General features: G+C 41.0%; 1 protein-coding gene and 1 long non-coding RNA gene across 2 annotated transcripts; both read right to left on the bottom strand.

The window, feature by feature from the left end:
* Positions 1-965: 965 nt before the first annotated feature.
* Positions 966-6,154, bottom strand: LOC148400582 (uncharacterized). The gene is made up of 2 exons (XR_015857610.1): positions 6,017-6,154; positions 966-1,660 (listed from the first exon to the last, which is right to left on the bottom strand). It is a non-coding gene; the product is annotated as an uncharacterized LOC148400582 (long non-coding RNA).
* Positions 6,155-9,391: 3,237 nt separating this feature from the next.
* On the bottom strand, positions 9,392-22,559 carry crispld2 (cysteine-rich secretory protein LCCL domain containing 2). The gene is made up of 15 exons (XM_088371793.1): positions 22,413-22,559; positions 19,625-19,958; positions 18,513-18,631; positions 17,440-17,572; positions 15,881-15,996; positions 15,403-15,503; positions 14,565-14,738; positions 14,430-14,490; positions 14,143-14,209; positions 13,907-14,040; positions 13,789-13,832; positions 13,619-13,691; positions 13,154-13,229; positions 12,337-12,467; positions 9,392-10,461 (listed from the first exon to the last, which is right to left on the bottom strand). Exons 2-15 carry the CDS (start codon positions 19,895-19,897, stop codon positions 10,410-10,412), a joined length of 1,554 nt encoding a protein of 517 aa, XP_088227919.1. The 5' UTR covers positions 19,898-19,958; positions 22,413-22,559; the 3' UTR covers positions 9,392-10,409.
* Between the last annotated feature and the right edge of the window lie 864 nt (positions 22,560-23,423).

Below are 23,423 nucleotides of genomic sequence, written 5' to 3' on the forward strand. Positions count from 1 at the left end.
CACACAAATGGCTTTTGAAAGATAGTGACGGGCTTATCCTTTCATATGATCCTACGACAGCCAAGGAAGTTTGCCTTTCCAGGGGTCATGCATATTCATCCTTTAATATACAAGTCAGTTCAGTTTAGTTGGGCGGAGAGGGAGCATACGACGCTAAAAAAAAAAAAGAAAAGTCTGGCCTATGAAATCCAGTGTCCAAATGTTTTTACTAGCCTCTCAAGTGGTGGAGACAGACAGCAGTCTTCTTTGTGTTATGTATTCATGACTGGAAATTTCTTCAAACTAAATATAGCCATGCAAAGAGCTGCCCCTTGCCTTGCACTCAGTGAAACTTTACAAAGAATGAATCCTTTAATATGAATCATTCAACTAAATTACTTTACGTGTCACGAAAACAAGTAGTTTTTGCCATTTGCTTATTTATTTATTTTGTTTGTCATTTTGAACCCATGGTTTAAGTTCATCAAACAAATATGAATATTAGACACAGATACCACAAAATGCAGTTTTTGATTGATAATTTCATTTATTTAAAAAAAAAACTAATGCTACCGCCTATGACTAGTTTTCATCTTCGCGAAGATATTTTAGCTCACATAATTGTTTGAATTCAGTCACATTAGAGGCTTTCTAAGCTTGAACGACATTTTGTCACAGCATTTCAATTGGATTCAAGTCTAGGTGACTCCAAAGCCATTCAGAAGTCGACTCGCTGGTGTCGTCCGACTGCAGAAACACTTCAGTTTTTGGTCAAAAAAAAAAATCTCCTTCGGGATAGTTTTGACTAAAAGGCAAAAGACCATATTGCTGGCAGGTATGCAACTTGTGCTTCCCTTTGTCATAAATTCTGAGACAGTCCCATAAAGTGTAAAACAAAAAAATGTGGGCTAGACAAACAAAATTACAATAACATGTTTCAAATAGTATTCTCCCACCGGGGAGCTAAGCCGTGAAGTACAATCAAGTAATTGTTGAGTAAGCTTTATTGTGCAATTTACGGGACAAGATGGCCTCAATGCTCTTAATGAAAACTCAAAAGTCTACTTTTACGAGATGACACAGACTCTGCTTTGAGAGAATGCTATGTTTACAAGAGTTTTAAAGATATAGCAATAAACTCAAAACAAGCTGAGAAAAGAGGAGACTTTACATTTGAGGGTCTTCACGTAAAAGCTTGTTTAACACAGTTTCAAGGATGGCCATTCTGGGTCATTTGTAACTTGTGGTGCAGACGCAGCTGTGTTTGCTAGGACGAGGCAGCGATGTGTGCTTATAGCACCATCCCTGTTCCCCTTTCCAAGCCCAAAGTGCTGAATTTCCACCAGTCTTGTTACTCTAAAAGCTCCAAGGGATGAGATGCTGCAGACCTTGAGGTTTGCGGCCCGCCGTGATGCAGGGGAGCCTTGAAATCACCTTGTTACATAAAAACACCAAGTCCCTCCCCAGTGGGAACAAACTTCAACACGTCTTAGTTTGGGAATTTCCACTGCTGTCAGGCACATTGCTGTAATGGTCCCTTTTTACACAACAACTTAAGACAGATCATCTTATCTTAACAGCCCGTTGGAGTGCAAGGCCACGTGCAAGTATTTGCAATATTTTCCTGAAATGGATGAATCGTGGTTTTATGGACATCCAATTTGTCTCTGGCATCAGTTTCCTGAAATGTCAGATATGAGACAAGATTATTCAACATCTTGTGGTCTGGCCTCTGGAAGAGATGGCGAGTTGCACATGAAGAGATGCTTGTTTTATTCCACGCATTCAGAAATGGAGAGAAAGAAAAACAAAAGTTACTTAAGAGTTTCTCCCTGTTCCCAGAATGTCAACACGGGCTTAGTATCTGCGCACTCAACTATCAAAATATGATGTATTGATTTCACACATCATAATTTCAAAGTGTCGCTATGTTTCAAGTCAGAATCTGCTTCTGGAACTTGTGATAAAATCTTTCAAGCAAACATACACAAACTACTGATGTGACTCCGCCCCTCCCTCCCTAGCACAACTTAGCAAGGCCAACGTGTGAGAGCTGCCAAAGTCTGTTGGCCACCATAAAGACAAACAAAAAGCAAATGTAAGCGTTATTAATGGCGTTGATTCATGCATCGTACTTCACTGTCGACGCACACTATGTGGCTCATTAATGTGTCTGGAAAAATGTACAGGTAGTTTCCAACAGCGTAAGCTGCGAAGCTTCTTTTAAACTTGGATGCTCGACTAAACTTGTGTGTGGCTGTGATGAAGCCACACGCAGTCAAAGGATGGGGTCGAAACAGGTTACATGCTGACATGGAATATATTGACACTCAAGCAGGCAGCACTGGGGGGAGTATACCTTTTTCACTTTGACATGGTTGCCATTTCAGTCTTAATAGCTGACAATTCCGGAAATGCAAAAATAATTCTTTTTGTTATGCATCATGAACTGAAAGCTACAACTTCCAGGTGTCCTGCTTCACATTTTAACCTGGTCTGATCCAGGAAATGTTCCCACTGTCCTGTGACATTATTCACTGAAACCCTGATTCAAGTTGAGATTTACATTTGGAAATAATTTTCCTTCTTGGGTGAATCCATTTCTGATTTAATACTTAGTAGCGATCTCTATGAGACGACCACACAGACATCTGTAACAGTTTTCTCGTTAAAAATTGGTTGGGGGGGCGTTCATCCGAGCTTAACTTTATTCTGTTTGGTGTTTCCAGAGGGAATTTGTATCTCAAGCTGAACAAGTTTGAAGACGCGTGACTTAATGTACTGCAGCGTGAAAAGTGACTTTGGTGGAAACAAAGCTATATGTTATATTTATGGAGCGCAGTCGCACTTTATTGTTTACTGGCTAAATTCCTGCGTTACATAATCATCCCAGAAACTCATCAATCCCAAAGCGTGCCAGGACGCCTCTGTGACTGAAGACACCAAAACAGTGGGGCCCCTAATGCTGAATAAAAAATGTGTTTCTTCTTTGGGGACGGGCTAAGGCTCAATTGTAAGTCAAAGTATGAGGACACTGATCCATCTTGAAAAATAAAAATCAGAGATGTTGAAAAATTAAAAGGGAATAAAACAACACGAGAGATCTACGTGCGTTGTTGATCCAACACGTGATCAAAACTGTTTTCGCCACGTGTCGGGAAAAGCACAAGTGCGTACGCTTCAAGGATATTCCCTCATTTGTCCCCTGAACGATCTGTTTAACTATGCAGAGGTCGCCTGGATCCTGAGATGTTTACAGCAACAAATTATTTATTCGTCAAAATATGACCCACGCCCTTATTTTAAGAGGGTGACATTTTGGAAGTGTGACCATAGTTGAATCCCTCAATCCTAATGCATGGCTGTTCCTGGCATGGGTGACATGTGACACTCACTGTTATGATAGTGACTCAATTAAAGTAGCCTCATACTGTCAAATCAGGCTGAAGAGTGTTTCAATTTTAGACACATTGCTGAGTCATGTGCAGTTTATTTACGATGTTCCCTAACTGTTTGCGATAAATAATGACCAAGACCTGGCGTGAATAGCCAAAATCCACCAGTAACTAACACACTCATTAAAAAAAAAAAAAAAAAAATGTCAATAGATGCCATAAGACGATAGCAAAGCACTACTCATGTATAAAAGAAACTCCTCGACTCACATCAACATAGTTCCTGTAAGCACCATATTGCCACAATTTCAACAACATTTGTCTAAAATGTCTAAAAACCTTTATCAAGTGTGTGAGCAATTGTTTTTTTTTCAGTTCCTACTTGCAGATTTCTTTCGTAATTATCCACTAACAGAATTTAAATTTCAACACGTTTATTGAAACAGATGCTCTGCACCTAACCTCTTTCCACTTGGTGTCAGTCATCCATCATTAGAATTTAAGGATTTTCAAATATCAGTTTTTTTGGTCCTCTTCCCACTGTGCATGTTTCTTTCTGTGAATGTTCATCCAACAGTCCGTCTCGAGGCTGGATTTATTGTCTGTTGTGAAACTCACAGGTATAGGCTGTCTGATCAATAAATTTGCTTGTCTTCCTGCCTGTCATTGTGAAAAATTGTGAGATGCAAATAGGCATTGCATCTTGGGAGCATCGTGGTCCAAGGAATGGATTCTTTATGTAGCGATCCCCAAATACTTCATCTTGTTTGCACAGTCCAAAAACATGGTCTGGATGAACCCCTTCACTGTGACAGCAGTATCATGAAGCCGTCTGGTTCTCATTGAGACACGTGTCATTGGTTTCGCAGAAACCACCTGGCTGACACAGCTTCCATTAGTTCCTGTGAAGTTAACGTGCGTCAGCAGACCTATCAGGATTCACACTTGTGTCAGCGCTCTCATCTGCCCTTACTGCTCACGTTCCTTCCAAAAAGACAATGCCGCAAAAAGCGACTACGTTGGTTAACTCAGACGTCAAATCCAACCACCACTCCCAAAATATAATTTACGGTCATTTTTCTTGGAGGGACCAGAGTGAAAATGTTGTTCTGTCTTCTCCCCACAGACTGTCTGAACTTGATTTTAAATATAACTACACTTGCAAATCCAGTCACCCAGCCACTATCATAATTAGTGACTATGAGTTGTAGAATGGGGGTAAAAAAGAACCTCCACTGGTTTGCGTGTTATACCACGATAACATAATGATTGGCTCCCTTAACAAAAAACAGTGCATGTCAAATAAAGTCCAGATACAGCTAGAGAAACATTCTTTTTGGATGAATGCTGCTGATTCCAAATACAAAGACTTATGTAAACATGATATACATTCATCACTGATATCAAGCCAGATATTTCGATGAACATACGGGTCACCCTTAGAAAGAGAAGCTGATATTTCAACTCTTGAGAGAAACTTTTAGAAAGGCTTCCAACAATCCTAGAAAACCTGTCTCAGGCTTGACGCTTTTCACTCTTTTCTGTCTGGGAACCAAACATTTCCCAGAGCCCTTAAGGAACCACCGGGCAAGAAGGCCAGGGATTTTCAAAGACTATAAACTCACCACGGACTGGTTTCAAGGGAGCGAGGCCCGAGTCTAACATTTGTCTTGGCAGCGGTTGTGAGTGCCAGCGTGAATGCAGATAGCTCAGTGACATCAGTAACATGGGAAAAGTGACTTCAGGGTATTATCTGAGATACTAATTCCATTTGGCCCAGTTAGACCCTGTATTAATGACATAGAACTGGCAGGGAAGCTAATTTGTAATGCTCCAGCTGGGAGTAGTTGGTTAAAGGATACTCCTGAACAAGAACATCACAAATGACCGGTTTCCAGGAGAAAACGCAGCACTGACGTCAGCACACTTCCAGATACACATTTACATATTGTAGTGGATTGTGCAGCACAGAATTGAATGAAACAACATCAAGACATTTTAAATACAACTACTGGACCAACTGCAGTTCCTGAAAAACCAGACTTCATCGTCCTTCATAAAATATTGATAGATTTGATGGATGTTCAAAATAAACTAAAATCTGACGAAAGTATCTGGTAAAAGCGATCACTGCCATATAAATCAAGATATAAATCTTGCAGCTTTCATTGCAGCCATAAAATGTCAACACACTTCTGCAAAATGACAAAAAATGAGTTGTCTAGTTTGTTGTCAGTGGCATGAGTGCTTGTTTTAAATGGTCTGAGTATTTTTGTAATAATGAAAGTTTGAACAGGGGTGTGCAGACTTTTTAAATTCTGTGTAATTGTCAAGCACATTTTAACTGCTTTGTAAACTTGAAAAGAAGGGATTGACTCGAACACATGGTTACCCTGTTTTTTCATCAGGTGAAAAACCTTCAATACATGAAATAATAAATGCCTTTTGTACCAATTCGCACTACATGCATTAAGTGAAAGACTTAATCCAAATTAAATCTTTCTCCGTTTTATCTCTTTAACTTCGTGCAGAACAAAATATTTCATAATCACAACATAATAATTCATATATTTTTTGTTGTTTGCAATCACTGTGAGTGGCGGCGCGGACGCGCAGTAGTGTTAAGTAGATTGAGCGCTCACCAGTAGTCCGTGGGTTATTTTGTCTTTCCCTGCGTCTCTGATCTTGGCGTCGCTTTCCTTGGGGTGCAGAAATTTTTGAATGAGGAATGAGGAAGTGTCTGTCACCGAGCAAACTGACACCTGTGCGCGCGTGACCTGAGAAGGGACAGGGGAGAACGTGCTCGTACTCAATCTATGAGCGCTCGCTCTTGTGCGCGTTCACGTTCGTATGCGGTTCGCTCCGAGGGGCCCAGGTCCCATATGGACAAACAGTGCTCATCTCTCATTATCATTACTTTAGGCCCGATCTATTAATAATATGAAGCGACCGGGGGAAAAAACAGGAGAGATAAGAAAGAAAGTTTTTGGCCTTCAAAATGCTCTTTTATTGATAAAAATGCAATTTTAACTGAATCTACACCGTGCACCATATTATGTCCATCACAACAATGTTGTTGCTGGGAATGTTTGAAATACTGCCTGTTACATAACCTTGCTTCATCCTGAAGAGGTCTTCTTCAAGTGTGATGAATGCATCCCATCTGGGCTCTGTTCTCTATTGAGTGTCCCGTAATTAACGTCAACAGCATTAAGTCGGCCGTTGGCAGTTACAGGTACATTACTATTTTTCTCAGAAAAAGGAGGGAAGGTCAAAGACATGTGAGCTTGGTTTTCCACCTCACTTACGAGAAAATCCTGATAGATACACAGTGGTTGCTGGAGACAATTTTTACAAGCTTCTCCAAGATCTGACGCACATTGCGCTCTGCAGGCTTAGATGTACTCGAGGCGGCAAGAGGCTTATGTAACAAGGACAAAAACTCAAGTTCTAAAAGTCAAAAAGCCATATACCCTATATAAATAATATATACCAAAATATATATTATAAACATCCAATTTGTCAGAAAAGCATCCTGTGCGGCCACAGAATGCACATGCCAGAAAAATCAAATGCTCACAGTCCAGACATTATGATTAGAATTTGTGTTTGAGGACTCCAAAAAATATATAAAGATATTTTTCTTGCGCTATGATTAATCAAGCATGGACAGAGAAGGACAAACAGTTTTTCTCCATTTCACCAATCGACTTGTGTTTAACCAAAGTGTCTTTTTTCCTTCTTTTATGGTTCACTGGCTGGGTACTAGAGCAAGTCCACTGAGGGTTGAACAATTCAAACTAACAATAACTCTAGCCATCGAGCATGTCCGTGTTGGCTTTCCTTTCCACTTGTTTTATTGCTCAATTGAGACCAAAGTGGTGGTAAACTCTCCATTCATAGGCTTAGTGGACTCTCAAAAGGGGGAAATAATCAGCAAAGGAAGTTCAAAAGAAGCATCCGCCCGTGACGAGCCAACGATAATGTGTCGGCTTCTCCGAGTGATGCTACAAAACAAAACTGGCTTGTGTGTATCTTCTTAGTTGTGTTGACAGAAACAAGCTCCCTCTATAATTAGAATATTTTGATCACAGTGGGTTTATGTAACTTCAAGAGCAGTCAGTCAATATCATTTATATACTGTTCTGAGTGTAGTAAAATTGAACCAGTCCTGTTAAATGTCTTAAAAATCAGTAAACAAGTGCACAAGTGAGCTGGAACAAACATGGCCTTTGCTAGATGTCTCACCCTAAGGAAAAAATTCAACCTTTTCTTAATCAGCATTTAAATGTCTGTTTGTTCGTAAATGGCAGATAAAAGGAGATTACTGGCCGAGCCATAAAATGCTGACTGTCGAGTGATACAAATGCTGTGCACTCTTACGTTTGACTAATGTGCTGTGAATACTCAATGTTCTCTTCCCAGAATGAGAATTTGTCAAAGTGGGAGGAGAGGAAAAACTGTGTGACTGTCAGCACCGATGACTGAGCTCTTGTCGTTTTAGACCACAAGATGAACCCCACCGCATTGTGACAGCGCTCCAGTGCGTGCTGGTTGACTGCACCATAGACTTCTGATCATCTTCTCGTAAAGGCCTTTGTTCTCACACTTGGGGTCGCTTGCCTCTGTGCCAAAAGTGCCGGGGGACTGGGGCCAGGCAGAGGGATTCACTGTGCTGTCTCTCATGCCAAGGACAAACAAAAGAACGCCAAAGTAGTTGAAATTGTGATGAGGAACGCATGAGAAATTTGCCGTAGCAGCATGGTGGTGTTGTGCTTTAAAAGAAAAACATCTGAAGCATTTTTGTGTGGCGTGAATGTCTTTCATGATTGGATGAAATCAGTTTTACGACTGGTGAGACCACCCTTTGGTTTAAACAAATAGACAGTCTGTGAAAGTTTGTTTAACAATTTGTTTTCATCTTACAAAACAATAATTTACGATTGAAATGGATTTGCTAAAATAAAGTAAATGAATGGTTGAGTTATACAAATTTGTTTACATCCACGCAGGCACACATAATGCCACATTTAAACAAGATGAGTCTATGCTAATATCTATAATCCATAATTTATTACACTTGTTTAGACTCATAAATCAAAGGAAAAGAGTCTTAACTTTTTTAAAAGCTATTCATTATTACATTTCATTGACCTGAGTAAGAAGAAACAAAAACATGTTAGCAGAAAGCCAGTGGAAGGTAGTCGTTGACAAAACCTTCGAAATTACTAGATAGTGCAATCCTGTGAGCATTATTATATTTGTGAAAGCAGAACATGCCATACGGCTCTTTGATTGGAGTGTGAACATTGTGGCCAGTGTTTGTACTGTAGTTCCACTGATGATGTTTCTCCACACAATTCTATTCCATCTGCCTTTAAATCATCCATTTATTATGAAATGGCTCCAGACAAATGTCACCACATTACAGCATCTGGACTTTATGAGCGTGGAATCTATTATATAATTTTGTCTGGTGCCCAGAGGTCTTGTCAGGATTATGGGAACAATACCTCGAACCTAGAATGTAAGTATTTCCATTTTTCAATTTGTTAACAATTTTACTTCTGCACATGGCAAACAGCTCCCGGTATAATGGAGTGCACTTCTGAACCTCTTCACATCTATATGCCATATGTTTACATATGGCCAAATAAATACTATCATCTGATCATGATGGCCATCTCCAGCGGTGCCTTGATGAGAGAACATAATAAAAAAAAATGGCTTGGTTTTATCTTTTAATTATGGTACAGTGGGACAAGCCGAGTCACGACAACAATAACAGAGCTGTAGTGCTATTTTTGTGCCTCAAGGGGCGTGGCCTAGTGAGTGACATGAGGAGCACGGCTGGTTCGTCTTCATTTGAGCATCTGAGCGTAAGACTTGGCCTACGTACTAGAGCTGCTGGAGGACTCGGGCAAATATGCTATTAGGCTAACAATGTTTTTTTTTTTCCCCTCAAAATCAGTCATCGTGAAGTTACTCAACTATGTCGTCAAAATGAAAAACACTCGTTGCAATTTAAAATTTTTAAATTTTATTTTCAAATTGTGCAAAAAATATAAAACTCATTTACAGTATACATGCCTGTATAAAAACAAGTCAACCAAAAGAATTGAAATGCAGTCACACTTTCTTTTATCAACCTGCTGCCAAAATGTTACAATTATTTACAATTTCCATAACTTTACAAAACCCATCATATACTTTCCATTAAGATTGCGGTATGTTAAAGACCGGACTGCCGAGCATAGCGATAGGATTGAGGTAGAATAAAGAAATATGCTGGAGATTTTCTTAGTGGCCATACATTAATATGATATGAACAAGATTTACTGGTCATGAGGACCGATTGGCCTGGTTTGTGTTTGTAATTTATTCCATTTTGGACACTTTTCTCACATAAAATGCATTGAAATGTAGGATATTACAAAAGTGCATAAACAATCATTTTGAATGTGAAACTTTCCACACTTCCAATTCTGGCTCCCATGTCAACATATAAAATGCATCTATAACTGTAAAAGTGACACATTCATCTGTCTTGGGTCGGGTAGAGGAGGCAAACATTATTTTCATTGGAAATAAAAGCAGAAGTAAATGCAGAAGTGGGGAAATGTGGCAAAAAGAGACGATAACATATAAAAAAGAGAAAAATGTTATTACATGGTACTCCTTCAATATATATATATTATGTACACGCTGATTAAATAGTGTGATCAGTATACATTCCTGCGTATGAAAACAATATTAATAACACCTATGTAAACATAACAACTTTCATCGAGTCAGCACCAGCTGTTCAATGCATTATAATTTACAACATTTACACGTGAAGCCTTGCTAAAGGTTTTCTCTATGTGGGAAAACGTGATTTTCTTGCTTTACCTTAAGGGGGAAAGAGTTCAGACTATGCGGAGAGACGCCGCTTCCGCCGAAGGCACGTGAATGTTCGCGGTGGTATCGAACCTGCAAGCACTCCCTGCTCCACAAGAGCAGGTCAGGTGACTTTAGGATGTGATGACAGAAACCTCACTCCCTCACGGTGAAGACGCGGAAGGAGCCTCCCTCTGTGTTGCTCTTGCTGCAAGAAAGACCAGGTTATTTTATTGAACAAATTAAATCTTGCATTTGCTTTCACAGAACGCTTAGATGTGATCTCACAAATGTCACAATTAGGCAATGGTGGGCAATGGTTGGCTGGCAACCCCCACTTCAAGATTTTGATAAATGTGATTCTGCGGTGCAGACGACATTGGTTACCAGCAGAATCAAAAATGGACTAATTTTTTAATGCTGATTTAAAAATTGATTTATTTCTTTTCTAGCTGTTTCTGTTTTTCAAGATAGACCTATAAAAAGCTTGCACAATGCCGATTTTACCGCTTTTTGTAATTGTTAACTGTCAAGTTACTGTGGGTGACATTTCAGAAAAAGATCCCAATGTTGCCAATATTCAAAAATATTACTAAATACATTACTATGCTATAGGATTGTCAACAAATAAGTATTTTAGTTCATACATGAATATTTTCTACAAGAAGAAAGAATTGAATTTATTCTGCTTAACTTTTACATTATAATAATATGGCAACTAGTGGCAAGTTGGATGCCATATTGAGATGGTTTCATGCAAAGGCTTCATTTGCAATTGAAGTGAAAACAAACACGCGCGTTAGGCATAATGTGACATTGCTGGCACGGACCTGCAAACATGTGTTAACTTTATAATTAGCTCATGAGACCTTGAAGCTGCACATTTATTGATGATCACGATAGGCCCACTCAGCTGCTATCATATCACACATTATTATTCTGATAGTAAAAGCACTGATTAGGTGGCGGTCAGCAATTCCAGCCTCAAGTAATCAAATCCACGGTGATTACTTGTCTTTATAATAGCCACCACATTGTTGGCCAAGAGTACGGACCTCCACTCCAGTCTTTTATTGACCTGAGACCGCCCAGCCCAATTGCACAAGGTTTTTTTTTTCTTACCCTTTCATTGTATTCAGAACGGTCAGATTATTTGGAGCGCTCAGCACTTTGCACACTCAATTGAAATGCCAGGCTATAAAGTAAGCAAAGATCCCATGTGTGGCCCATCCACATAGCCAACCACACCATTACTCTTACAACAGCGCTAGCCACAAAGGCCTCCCTCACCTACTTTTGCACCGTCTGAGCCGGCCGCAGCGATGTGAGAAATATGGCATGCTTGCAAGCAAGCTGCTGTACGCTTGAAAGACACATAAATCCTGCCATGGTGTGATGAATAAATGTACCTTTCTTTCACCCAGATCTCAACTTTGAGCTGTATCCAAGATGTTTTGGCTGGACATTAGCATGGTGCCGAAGAAGATAAATATTATGTTTGATTTGATTTTAAAATGGACTTTGATTTGATTTTGCGACTCATCCAGCGTGCGGGATAACTCTGACCGCAGTCGGACCTCTACATGCAGTGTAAGGTCTTTCGACTGAACAGGGTTTCTCTTAGCCTGGTTCCAAACATGCACAATTCATTCAGCAGATTTTGTGTTTGCTTTCAAGAAAGGGTTTTTTTTTTCTAACTAAACAACAAAAATCAGATTTGTGAATCGACTCAACTAGGGTTACAACTATGGAATATTTTTTAAAATTGATTATTCTACCCACTGGATGAAATTAGCATTAAACAATACAAGATGCATGTGAGGTGTAATATCGCGTGGGAGGAAGCGAATGAGAGTTGGCTGTTGTGAGCTCTGGTTAGCCACTGGCTGTTAACTTGATAACCACGAGCCTGCTCGTGTATGAATGTGCTTGTTATGCGTTTGTTATCGTTTGTTCAATAAAGCGATTGAGTAATTTATTTCTAGCGTGTGAGTATGGTGCAGCAGTAGTTTAATGGGATCTTTTCTGGCCCAGAAATCTATTCTGCTCGCGGCAATGACAAGATAACAAATAAAAAGATTACCTTTCAGACTGGATGCCATTTTTCAGCGCGCCAACATAACTCTTTCTCTTGTCCAGAGGCAGGACGTCCACAAAGCCCCCGTCTGGTGGGATCACCCCTGCATGGATGGCTGCTTTACAAATGCTGGAGGTCTGTCCAGAGAAAGAAGGTACAGTTTAGCACCTTGTCCACAGGTTTAGATTTCTTTCAGGAGACGTTCCAGGGCACGTTTGTTACGCAATGCTTGCGTCTATGACTGTTGACTTGTAACGGGACCGACAGTCCAGGTGTCTCTGGGGAGCTGTGATGTGCAGCCAACTGGACGTCATCGAAGGCAAAGTTCGTACAAGGTGAATGCCTAGTAAGCTACACGTAGACGTTACGTGCATCGTTGCCAGTGCTAACTCAACACACTGACTCATGAAGGGGACGTGAATTCTTGCACATCACTGTTTAGTCTGCTTTACAGTGAAGCAATCTACTTTCTACATGGCTTAGAAGAGCTCGCAGTACAGAATAGAACACTCATCCTGAAAACATTTTCTTGCAGTCTATTCCTGCCTTAATTTTCAGGTGACATTTGGTATAATGCATTTTTCTCTTGATTCTGAAGTTCCAAACCCATACACTGGACCTCTTTTTGTAAAAGAACCAGTAGGAGTTCCTCAGGGTCTCTATCTAAGTACTCCAATTATTTGATTCCCAGGTAACCGTTTGTATTGTTTTGTTTTGTATTGTATTGTATTGTGACAAATAGTGCTTGTCATGTAAGTCAAGTGAGGTTGTTATATTCATGAATACATGAATCAGTCGTGTTTCCCGAAAGCTCATCACTTACGTCCGTGTAGATGTTGTTGCCAATAACTGGTGACCAATAAGAGGGTTGACTCTTGCAGTCAGAAGGACAGAAGACTCTGAGGAAGAAATTGGTAAATACTGTCAATATGTAGCAACATCAAGAGTAGTGTTAAAGTGCTACTTCAACTCGTTTGATGGGAATTACATGCATTTATATAGGGATGGCAATGACCATTCCAGAGCTGAAGGACATTTCCGGTCCCCAGTTTCACTTGTGGTTCAAATTGCAGTCGTGCTGAGATACAATGTAACTGTCGCTGTAGTGAAAGTGATTCCTAAATATTATTTAAATGCCAAATAGTTCTTAAGAACGCTTTAAAATGGCTTCCCCCCCACCCAGAATAAGATAATAAGCTAAAAGTAAACAATAAATGGTCTTTTTTAATGTCCACCAGTTCCAGAATAGGCAAAGCCAAGTTATAAGCTTAGCAATATGTCAACATACCTTGGACAATGTGAGAGGGGCTTTTTGAATGGGCAGATCTCGGCGACTGTAGTGTAGCAGTCGATATTGGTTTCTGTTACAGATGAATGAGAAAATACAAAATATATGTTATATACATTGTCCGACTTAGTTATACAGGTTATATGACGCCAGTGCGGTACTTCTCTTACCTTGTACTTTGGCCATCATAAAGGCATTTCCTGGCTTGTATTTACTGTAAAGCACATTTAAAGGTGTGATTGGACATATTGCTGCATAAATCATAGCTATGGAAACATTGAGGCTTACCTGAAAGACTCAATCGAATTTTTTGTGGCTTTGACAAAGAAGGGAACCTTGGCTTCCATCCTCGAGATGTCTACAAGTCCTCCGTTGTTGTCAATAGCACCAAAGTGAATGGCCGCGCGGCAAATACTCGATTGCTACTCGAAGAAAGGAAGGAAGAAAAAAACCAAGAATGTAAAACACTTTCTTCAGTCACTATTCATGAGCTTAGAATTGTTGTATTATTCTCTGATACGTACCACATCGTAGTAGAGTGTTCCCCAAACCTTTCCTTTTCTATTCATGCAATTAGCGGGACACTTATATCTAGAAAGTTAGAAGAGGATGCAAAATAATTAGGACTATAGATATAGTATAAACAAATATAAAACCAAGATGTCTTTGCCAAGATTATAATTTTTTTTTTCCTCAATCGACACCACAGAACGTTTAAATTGAACATGTCTTCAGATAGCTGTCTACAAAACACCTCTATTTTTCTTGCAAGTCGCTAACAAATCCAATAATTGAATATGAATAACTTTACCTGTTGCAGGTTACTCCTCTGCACTTGTCTCGCAGTCTGGTCTCACACTTGATGCTCTGAGCTGCAAAAAAACATACACAAGGTGAGGAGTGAGGAAAAACAATGTCGAGGTCATGCGAGTGTTCTACTACTTACCCAAGTTGGTGTTACTAGGACTCCTTGAAGGTGGGTTGCTGGGTGTGGATGGCCTGGACACAGGTCTCCTTGGAGCGGAGGGTTTGGGTTTGGGTTTAGCGGTTGTGCGAGGTATGACAGGCACCTGAGGCTTCTCCACTTCGTTCATATCCTCGGTCTCTGTGCGCTGGGAGTCTAGCATTGGGTACAAAGTCAAGACAAGTTGTCGGGATGGGGCGTACACTTATAGTGGAAAGTCGGACCTGTTAATCAATTTATTATTTTTTAAATATAATCCAGTACAATACATTTTTTTTACTTTTCATGTACAGTCCACTTATAAAGTACAGTTCGGTTGTATATAACCTTTAAGTACAAAAGTACATGTACTTAGGTACAGTTTTATGTGCAACACATTTTAATTGATTATTGTTTAAATTTATCTTTACATGTATTTCAACAGTGTTTGATTAAATTGTGCAGTGGCTTAAAATATTCTCAAATGCAGCGGAAAGTGTAATAGGTGTCATTGCCACACTCAAATTGGGTATTTGAAATTATCAATGGAAATTGGTCACTTGAGGGCAGTATAATACAGACGTTAACAAAGAAGAGTTTCATGCAATAATATTATTGTTTGTTTTTCTTAGAGGATAAAGAATATGTGCCTATTAGTTTGCTTTGCTACAAAAGTTGCTGCACTTTCTGCTTTCAAATATTTGTTTCATACATTAAAGGTTGGGTCCTGTCTATCTCAAGGCATCACTAGAGCGAAGTATTTTTGAGGTGATACTTTGCGTAAAAATCTGTCTTGGTGTGCACACTATATTTAATTGGAATGTAACAACACTATGCTCACCTTTGTAGCACAAATTATTTCTGCATCCTCCTCCATAGCTGGGAGGGCACTGGGAACAAGGGCGACCATTTTTGTAGGGCGCTTCGCCGATCCAGTTGCCCCTGCAGGAACACATGGCACACATGTTGACTGAGGGTTGGAACTTGCCAGCATCACTTTGCTCGCTGCTCTCGTAATGACTTTAACACGATTCGCCTGCGGTTAACACTCCTAAGAGGATAATAAAAGCCCGCCTCGTTGTCTCTAAATGGAATGGAAACAAGCTCTTATTTTTCTTTCCCAATACTTCATTATCAGGCTTCTATTTTCTGACTTCTGGAGGAATTTGAGTGGCCCCAAAATGTCATTCAGCATTGAAATGAGCGGTCAAGCCGACAGCTGTGAGGACGTTAGGAAAGTTCAGTTTGCTGCCAGGCCTTTTAGGAAGAAAAATGTAAGCAAATAGCAAAAGTGTCATTTCTGGAATCTTTAGTCTTACTTTGGGGAGTAGTTGCAGACGAGGTAGACAGCGTTCTCCCATGTTTCCCCCCACACGTTCATCCTGGGACACACATGCACGGCGCAGCCAACTCTGCTTGTGGTGGACCAAACCACCTGTGAAAGGGGGAATGAAAGACAGGCTAATGTAAGATGGATGTTCTGAATGAATGAAAAGAAACATCTAGTAGGGTAACCTATAATACTGGCGGCTCATTTTTCCTAACGTCCTCTCTCTCTCTCTCGCTCTCTCTTTCGCTCTCTCTCATCTTTCGGGTCAATGGATCATTCCAGAGGAAGCGAACAGACATGCGGTCACAATTAACAAGGCCGGTGGGACGCGGTGGACTAGCCAGCCTGTTTTTATGCCCCCGTCAGACGCCCGTCTCGTGTGAACACACTTTGCCCTCTGGGATATTACCTCGATCCCGCTCGTCAAGCAAATGGAAAAGTAGTCATGCTCTAATATCTTACTCGGAAGCGTCCAAGGTAAAATAAAACACCTTAATGAAACGGAAAACTGCTGCAGTAGTGCTAAAGATGAATGATGTGCCATTTGAAGGGGAATACAACACTGCAGGTTCCAAAACCCCTCCTAACGTTTCCTCCTTTGCCTTTAAATGTGTGTACGTGCTCTCCCTCCTTTGGAATGTTCATCTATTTTCCTGGTAGAGACATTTCAAGGCCACTGGAAGCAGTGAGTCAGCAAGCAGAACTCATGTGTGATGTGTGCTGAGGAGTCTCCATCTTTGGCGAGGATTGCTCAGTGGGGCAAATACGGTGCTCTTCCATCTTCGCTCCTTGACATGTGTGCGCTCAGGGCCAACAATGAGGCGCTCTAAAACAGCCACACCAGCTGATTACCCTGAAGGAAAGATGGGGGTTTACAGAGAGCTAGCTAACTAACTGCAAATTGCAATTGAGCTGGGTGACCAGTGATGAGAACGAAGGTGCTCGAGTTCTTAAACATTAGGGGTCGCTAATTACCTGCCTCAGTAGGCATCGTTTCATTTTTAAGGGTATATTCTGAAAATTTCAAAAGCAGGAAACTTGTGGGCAAGGTTTGGATGCTCGCTTCAAGCAGTCCCCCCCCGCCCCCCTCCCTGCAGCATCTTTAGAGGAATCCAGGTCAAACGTGGAGGGATGAGTGTGAATGACTACCAGATGGCCCTGGTCAAGTTTCAGGCTGAGGGGCAGATGGAGGAGTCCGGATGTTTCTGTAAACACAGCTCTGCAGCTTCAAAGTAAACTTAGAAGGGAAGTTTTATTAAATGCTGCTACTCTCAGCGGCCATTAAAAATAAGTGACAGTACCTTCAAAATCCTCTTTGATAACCTTCCAAAGATAATAGCGGGCTACTCAGTTTCGATTCACACCATCTTGAACCTAGTTAGTGGCTCAATAGTTTGTAATATGTGTTTTGTATACAATAAAGAAACAGATTAACGGCATTTTCATTCATTTCAGTGGGAAACAATGATTTGAGATTATGAACACCCTTCTGTATGATGCAGTAGGATGCTTCCTTACAGATCTGTTGTGCGTTTGCTCTCCCCTCACCTGGGTGTAGTGGGTGCACATGGGTCCGGAGCAGCGGTCAGGACACCAGGGGTTGCACTCCTGAGGGTAGGGATAGGTGTAGTCTTTTACCTCGTCGTACCAGGCCTGAACGTGGAAGGCGGGTGAGCGGTATCTGGTCAAACAAAACAGTTGGTTTAGTCCAACAGCTTTGGGCACCATGTGAGCCTCTCTGCACCTCTTCCCCTCCATTAGATGGGAAATTAAAAAAACAACAGAGAGTCTAAGCAAACTAAACACGGTCCCACCGCCTGACAAATCAGTATTGTAAACATGCCTTTTTAGGGTATTGAAGAGTGCACAGCATGATGGGGGAGAGAGCAAAGGGAGCGGAAAGAAGGGAATCCTCAGTGGGTGTGCTGGCACGGGAAGAAAAGCAGGGAAAGGGGGAGGTATGACGGTTCGGTGAGAATGAGAGCAGATTCCTGGAAGGGCACCTGCTGTGATAGCAATACTCGGTCATACACAAAGGTCTACTGTGGACACACACACACACACGAGCACGCATACAACAGTCAACCCCTATATACTTTACACTACATGGACAAAACTAACCATTAGAGATGGAGGTGTTGCCCAATATATTTGTCCACATAGTGTATGGTACAATTGTTTCCACCCAACACATCTTTAAAAAATCCCCCTGAAAGATTAAATGAAGCAGCAGGGGTATGTATAATAGAAAAAACAGATTAGCACAGTTTGGCAGATTTTTGGCCCCATTTATGGTGCCCTTTAGCAGAGGGGGTGCATGAATGACAACACGGGATGTCGGCGGCCAGCCGTGGACACAGGAAAAAAAGACTACCGGTACTTGCAATTGGCACGATTTCCACTAGCTCTCAGCCAGACGGGCCTGTCAACAACACTTAAGTGATTGCCAGCGACTGTCAATGTGAAATGAGTTACCGGCAGATGTTATTTGCTTAACTGTTTTTGTGTCCTGCTTGGAATCCACGCTGTATTCATTTGTACTTGTAGATACAACTCATTTAGGAGACAGCTTCAACAGGGATAATAAAAAAAGTGGCCAAAAGAAAACATGTCGGTCTCACCTGCCCCAGTGAACAGCCAGGTTCTGCCCAATGGACATGAGAAGGTCCTGTGGGCCATGATCCCACTGGCAATTCTCAGCCCAGTGAGTGGCAGACCTCTCCAGTTCGTCGTCCCACACCTGCCGACATTCACAAGAAAAAAAGCATTAAAAAAATCTACAAAATATGAATAGAGTAGCGGACAGAAGAGTTTTTGCATATTAGGACATGGACCTTAAAGATATCAAAAAGTTGCTCAAACGACTTCTCATAGCAGAGAGGACCCTGAGAGCAACCCCTCAGTAAATTTCCAGTCTTTTGGTTCTCACACACACACACACAGACACACACACTTTTCCAAGTACACTGCTTAACCTTCAAGGAGTCCCAACATCAATAATTCCTCTACTTTGCCCACTCCAGTGCCATGTCGGCCCCTAATAAGCTCCCCCCTCCCTCACTTGTCTTCTCCAGCATGAAGGAGGTAGACAGCACAAAGTCAGCATTATTATCCAGCTTGTTAAAAAGAAACACACGACACAGCAGGCTCTTAATAGCGTGCCGCCATGACTGCATGTTTCCAGCTGAGAGAATAGACTTTTTTTTTAAATTATAACAGCACCTTGTAATAATATTTTAACCCATTAGGCACACTCCAGTTTTCCATGCTGTGGTTAACTAAGTGACAGTTTATTTCATTGTCTAAATGAAATTATAACCTATAAATTTTTCCAAAATTAATTCATAGCTTGTTTGACTTGAATAAATAGATGAGGAATCTTTAATCAACATTGAAGCAAAAAGATAGAGTTTATTTTTTATTTGCTACACTGCACATGCTATTTGATCTCGAACCTGTGTCAAGGCACCCTCTGACGTATGTATGATCATTCTTACGCTAAGTTTCTGCTTTACTCTTTGAGATTCCCCATGACCCTTTAAAAACAACACGTGCATGCTTCCATGACCCTTGTGCAAATGTGTCTCTCTCTCTTTCAAGCTCCTCCATTAACACCCTCCCCACAGTGCCATTAAAATACACATCACCGTCGGACAATTTTGAAAAACATATCTATCTGTGGGAACCAATGTACTTGTCCAAAAGGCTTCATGTGCAAACGAGTATGCCTCACCATGTACTCCATGTCGGCCGCACTGGGGTACACCGAGCCCCTCAGCTTGTTGTGCAGCTGGAGGATCTCCTCTCGGTCTGACCAACGGATGGCACGTCTGCTCCTGCTGCCTCTTCCATCTTGGCCTGTGCTGTTGTGACCCACTTCTTGGTCCTCGTAACGACTCAATAGCCGCCTGAGCTCCTGCGAGTCGGGCAGGAAAAGAGACGCCGAGTTTCCGAGCAAGGAGAGCAGCAGGAGGGTGAGGAGAGGGATGAAGGCCATTGTTGACATTGCGACGACTGAACACACTGGTGTGTTTTTTATATGTGAGGGGAGCTGGTCCTGACACAACCTGCCGAGAGGGAAAATTTTATCATCAGTTTCTCCCTGTTGTGGGAGTACAGATTACAACAGTGAACCGAGTACACATTTCTTACACTTCCTCTTTTACTGCATCACAGTATGCCAAATTACTGCAAAGCTATTATGCGTAACGTGACAATAGGATGAATGCATCAATGACTCATAAAGATCATGTCATTGCCATCATGAGCATCATAAAGAAATGTTTTTTTAAAGACAAATGACATCAGTTTTTTGACTGGAATTTAGATTACTATGCCACTGGTTTCCACAAACCATGCTCAAAGAATGAACATCTGATGTGTCATTAAGTTCCAAGTCCAAATAAATCACTTTCCAAGGAAAATGCAGAAAAAAATAGAAGCTAAAAAAGTCCTCTACCTTGATTCTAACTTAGAATGGCCGACGTTGCAATACTTTATTTGAACACCAACAGTGGCGCAACACATGGAGAATAGAATAATCACATATTCTTTATCTTCTGCAAAGAATGATTAATATTACTGCAGCTTAGTGGGAAGTAGAGTCACCTTCATGTATATCCATATTTTTGTATCACACTGCCCCCGGGTGGCCAAGTCAGACACACCAGAACACGATGCACAATGTACACAATGTGCAATGGAAGCAACTGTATCCCAACAAACTGTTTAATTCTTGATATTCAATTTAATTACGTCATCACTGTGTGTTTTCATATATTGCATTAAATAGTGATGTTTTCCTTTTTAAGAATCACATTATAAACATTTTGTCGTTTTTTGGAGAGAGCAGGAACAGATTAATGGCATTTCCATTCATTTCCATAGGGAGCGATGATTTGACATCTGAGTTTTGAGTTACTCGTAGTGTCGCAAATTTTTTTTAACTCATATCTCAAAGAACTGCTGTCTCAAAGGAACCACTGTACCAATTTTACTAATCACCTAACTGAATGGTAAACGGTAGTATGCAATTAATAATGAAATACAAGTACAAACTCTAACTATCAAAAAACAAACACTATTAGGTACAATCATACAATCCAATGAGATCCTATCAAACAAGCATATCAAAAATTCATTTCTTAAAGATAACAACTAATGATAATTAAGCTTAAAGATTTGAAAAGCGAAAAGTCCACACTATGACTACAATCTGAACACCTGTCAAGGCTCAATGAAAGCTGACCATTATAATCATGAATAGGCTTTTCTTTCTTTACTTTTTAGTAAAGCTGAGTATTGGTTCTAATTTTGTTACTAATGTTGTGGCCAATAATGATTTAATGTCTAACAAGAGGGAGGACTTGTTCAAATAAAGCAAGAAAGGTGCAACGGGTCCGTGTGAACCGAGAAGAAAATAAACACGCACTGCTTCGCTCCTTATCCTTGAATCCCTTCACCTCTTTCTCCCTGGCTGCAAAGAGGCGGCTTGAGGTCTGGCACCGGCTCTGTGTCAACACACCGTGCCAGGGGCAACCGAGCCAGGCAACAGGCATCGACGGCCACACCCTGCCGCTGCTGCTCACACTCAACCGAGAGCGGCTACACTGTCCGGGCTCTTCTCATGGCTTTCCTGAATTTTAGACCCCCGTGTGACAGATGGGGCGAAAATACATGGACGCATACTGTTCCTTCAGGGATTCCGGCCCCTTGAGAACTCTGTGGAGAGGGGTGAGGCTGACCTTTACTTCACCTCAGCCCGACACTTGCATGTCAACTCCACTTCTGTCACTGATTGACAATAGGATGGATTTCATGCATGCCGTAAGACATAAAGTAAGGACAATCCTAAGGGACATACAGACGACATACATAATGGTGTCCAAAATGTGGCCCTGGAGCAATTTTGTGGCCCGCTGCCCATCTTTTAAATGTCCTGACTCGTGTGTTTTAGACCCATTCTTGTCTTGTCATGGGCAAAAAAGGTGGAAGAAGTTTGGACATCCATGCACACTATTTATATTATTTTCCATATTTATACCTAATATTTTCAGTGTCAATAGATTTAATTTTCCTCACTGGATGAATATACGTATCAATCTCCACTATCTGTCTACATCCTTCCATCTGTCTTTTTCAGACAAGGAACCATATTTGGTGACTGAGTGAAACACTGTTTGCATAAAATACATTTGATAGCCTTGACATGTGATTAGTTCAAGATATAAATTCTGTCAGGGTGAGAATTGAATGGATAATTACATAATGTCATTCATCAGTTTTTTTTATCTAGTTCTGTCATGGCAATCACAATGGCACTGGCGCTTAGTCTGTTTACTTGTCAATCAAAGCGCCTTAGAATGATATACAGAAGAATTAATGACAGATGTGGAAGTCGTAGAATCAAGTTTCGTCTCGGTTTAAAATGTTCAATAAAGGAATAGTAAGACAAAAGTGATATGAAGGGGGGAGACTCTCAAAGCAGATTTAGGCAACAAGAAAAAAAACTGTTATCTCACCTCTGCTTGTCTTCTGTCACAATTCACTTGCTTGAGGGTTGTCTTGTATTCCCGTGAGGATCTGCCGAGAGTTGCCTGCACGCGGGATGTGCATCTACAGTCAAAGCAGCTTCGGGAGCCTTATATAGGGAAAGGACCACTCAGGATCAGAGGAGGGGAAGGGAAGGGAGAAGAGGGGGGGGGGGATCCTCCCCCACACCAGCCTCCCTGAAATGTTCCTGGCTCAGCATGCACACGAGCAGCAGCAGCAGCCTCACGTCAGAAGGGAAAACTACAAATAATGTTAATCATCATACTGACAAATGAGTCGCGCAGCTGGATCAGCAGCCCTGAGTGGAGTTTGGCTGACTCGGTGTTGCTCACACGTGTGCGCATGCAACCACACAAAGATGCTTTACTCTTCGAATCCAGAGGAACAACTTTATGAAAGTGTCGTCTATGACTTTAGAATATAAACAGAAGAGACAGTTGACGGCACAGGTGTGTAGTATCGGATACTTTTTTTTTTTTTTAGATAAGATGGCACTGGTACAAATATTGGTAGTTGACCAATTGATGGTTGATTGTTGGTGTCGATCATTTGCAGCTATATGAACAACTACCAGTCTTCATAGGAACATTTTGTACAAGATGTTGGGGTGCGTCTGTGAGGATTTCTTTTGTTCACTCAGTCATACTGAACTCCTCCAAGCAGGCCTTTACAGCCTTGGAAGAAAAATGTCCCTTCCTCAAATTCTTCCATGGCATGCAACCATACAAATTGGCTTACTAAAATAAAAATAAGATGATTCAGAAAGAGATAAAAGGCCTTGCCTGATTGATCGGTTATTGATTAAGGGGGTGGAGAGTGTGTGTGTGTCCCAATTGGTTTACTCTCTAAAAAAACAGAAGCCATCATCCAGTTAAGCAATCAGTGTGGCAAGTGGCTATTTGACGCAAATGCACAAAAATAGTTTGCAACTCGAGGGGGTTTCCACATTTATTGCAGTTAAATTGTAATATTAAGATATG

The sequence above is a fragment of the Syngnathus floridae genome, chromosome 3 (genome assembly GCF_059516105.1).
Source record: "Syngnathus floridae isolate MCC-2025c chromosome 3, RoL_Sflo_1.0, whole genome shotgun sequence".
Classification (NCBI taxonomy): domain Eukaryota; kingdom Metazoa; phylum Chordata; class Actinopteri; order Syngnathiformes; family Syngnathidae; genus Syngnathus; species Syngnathus floridae.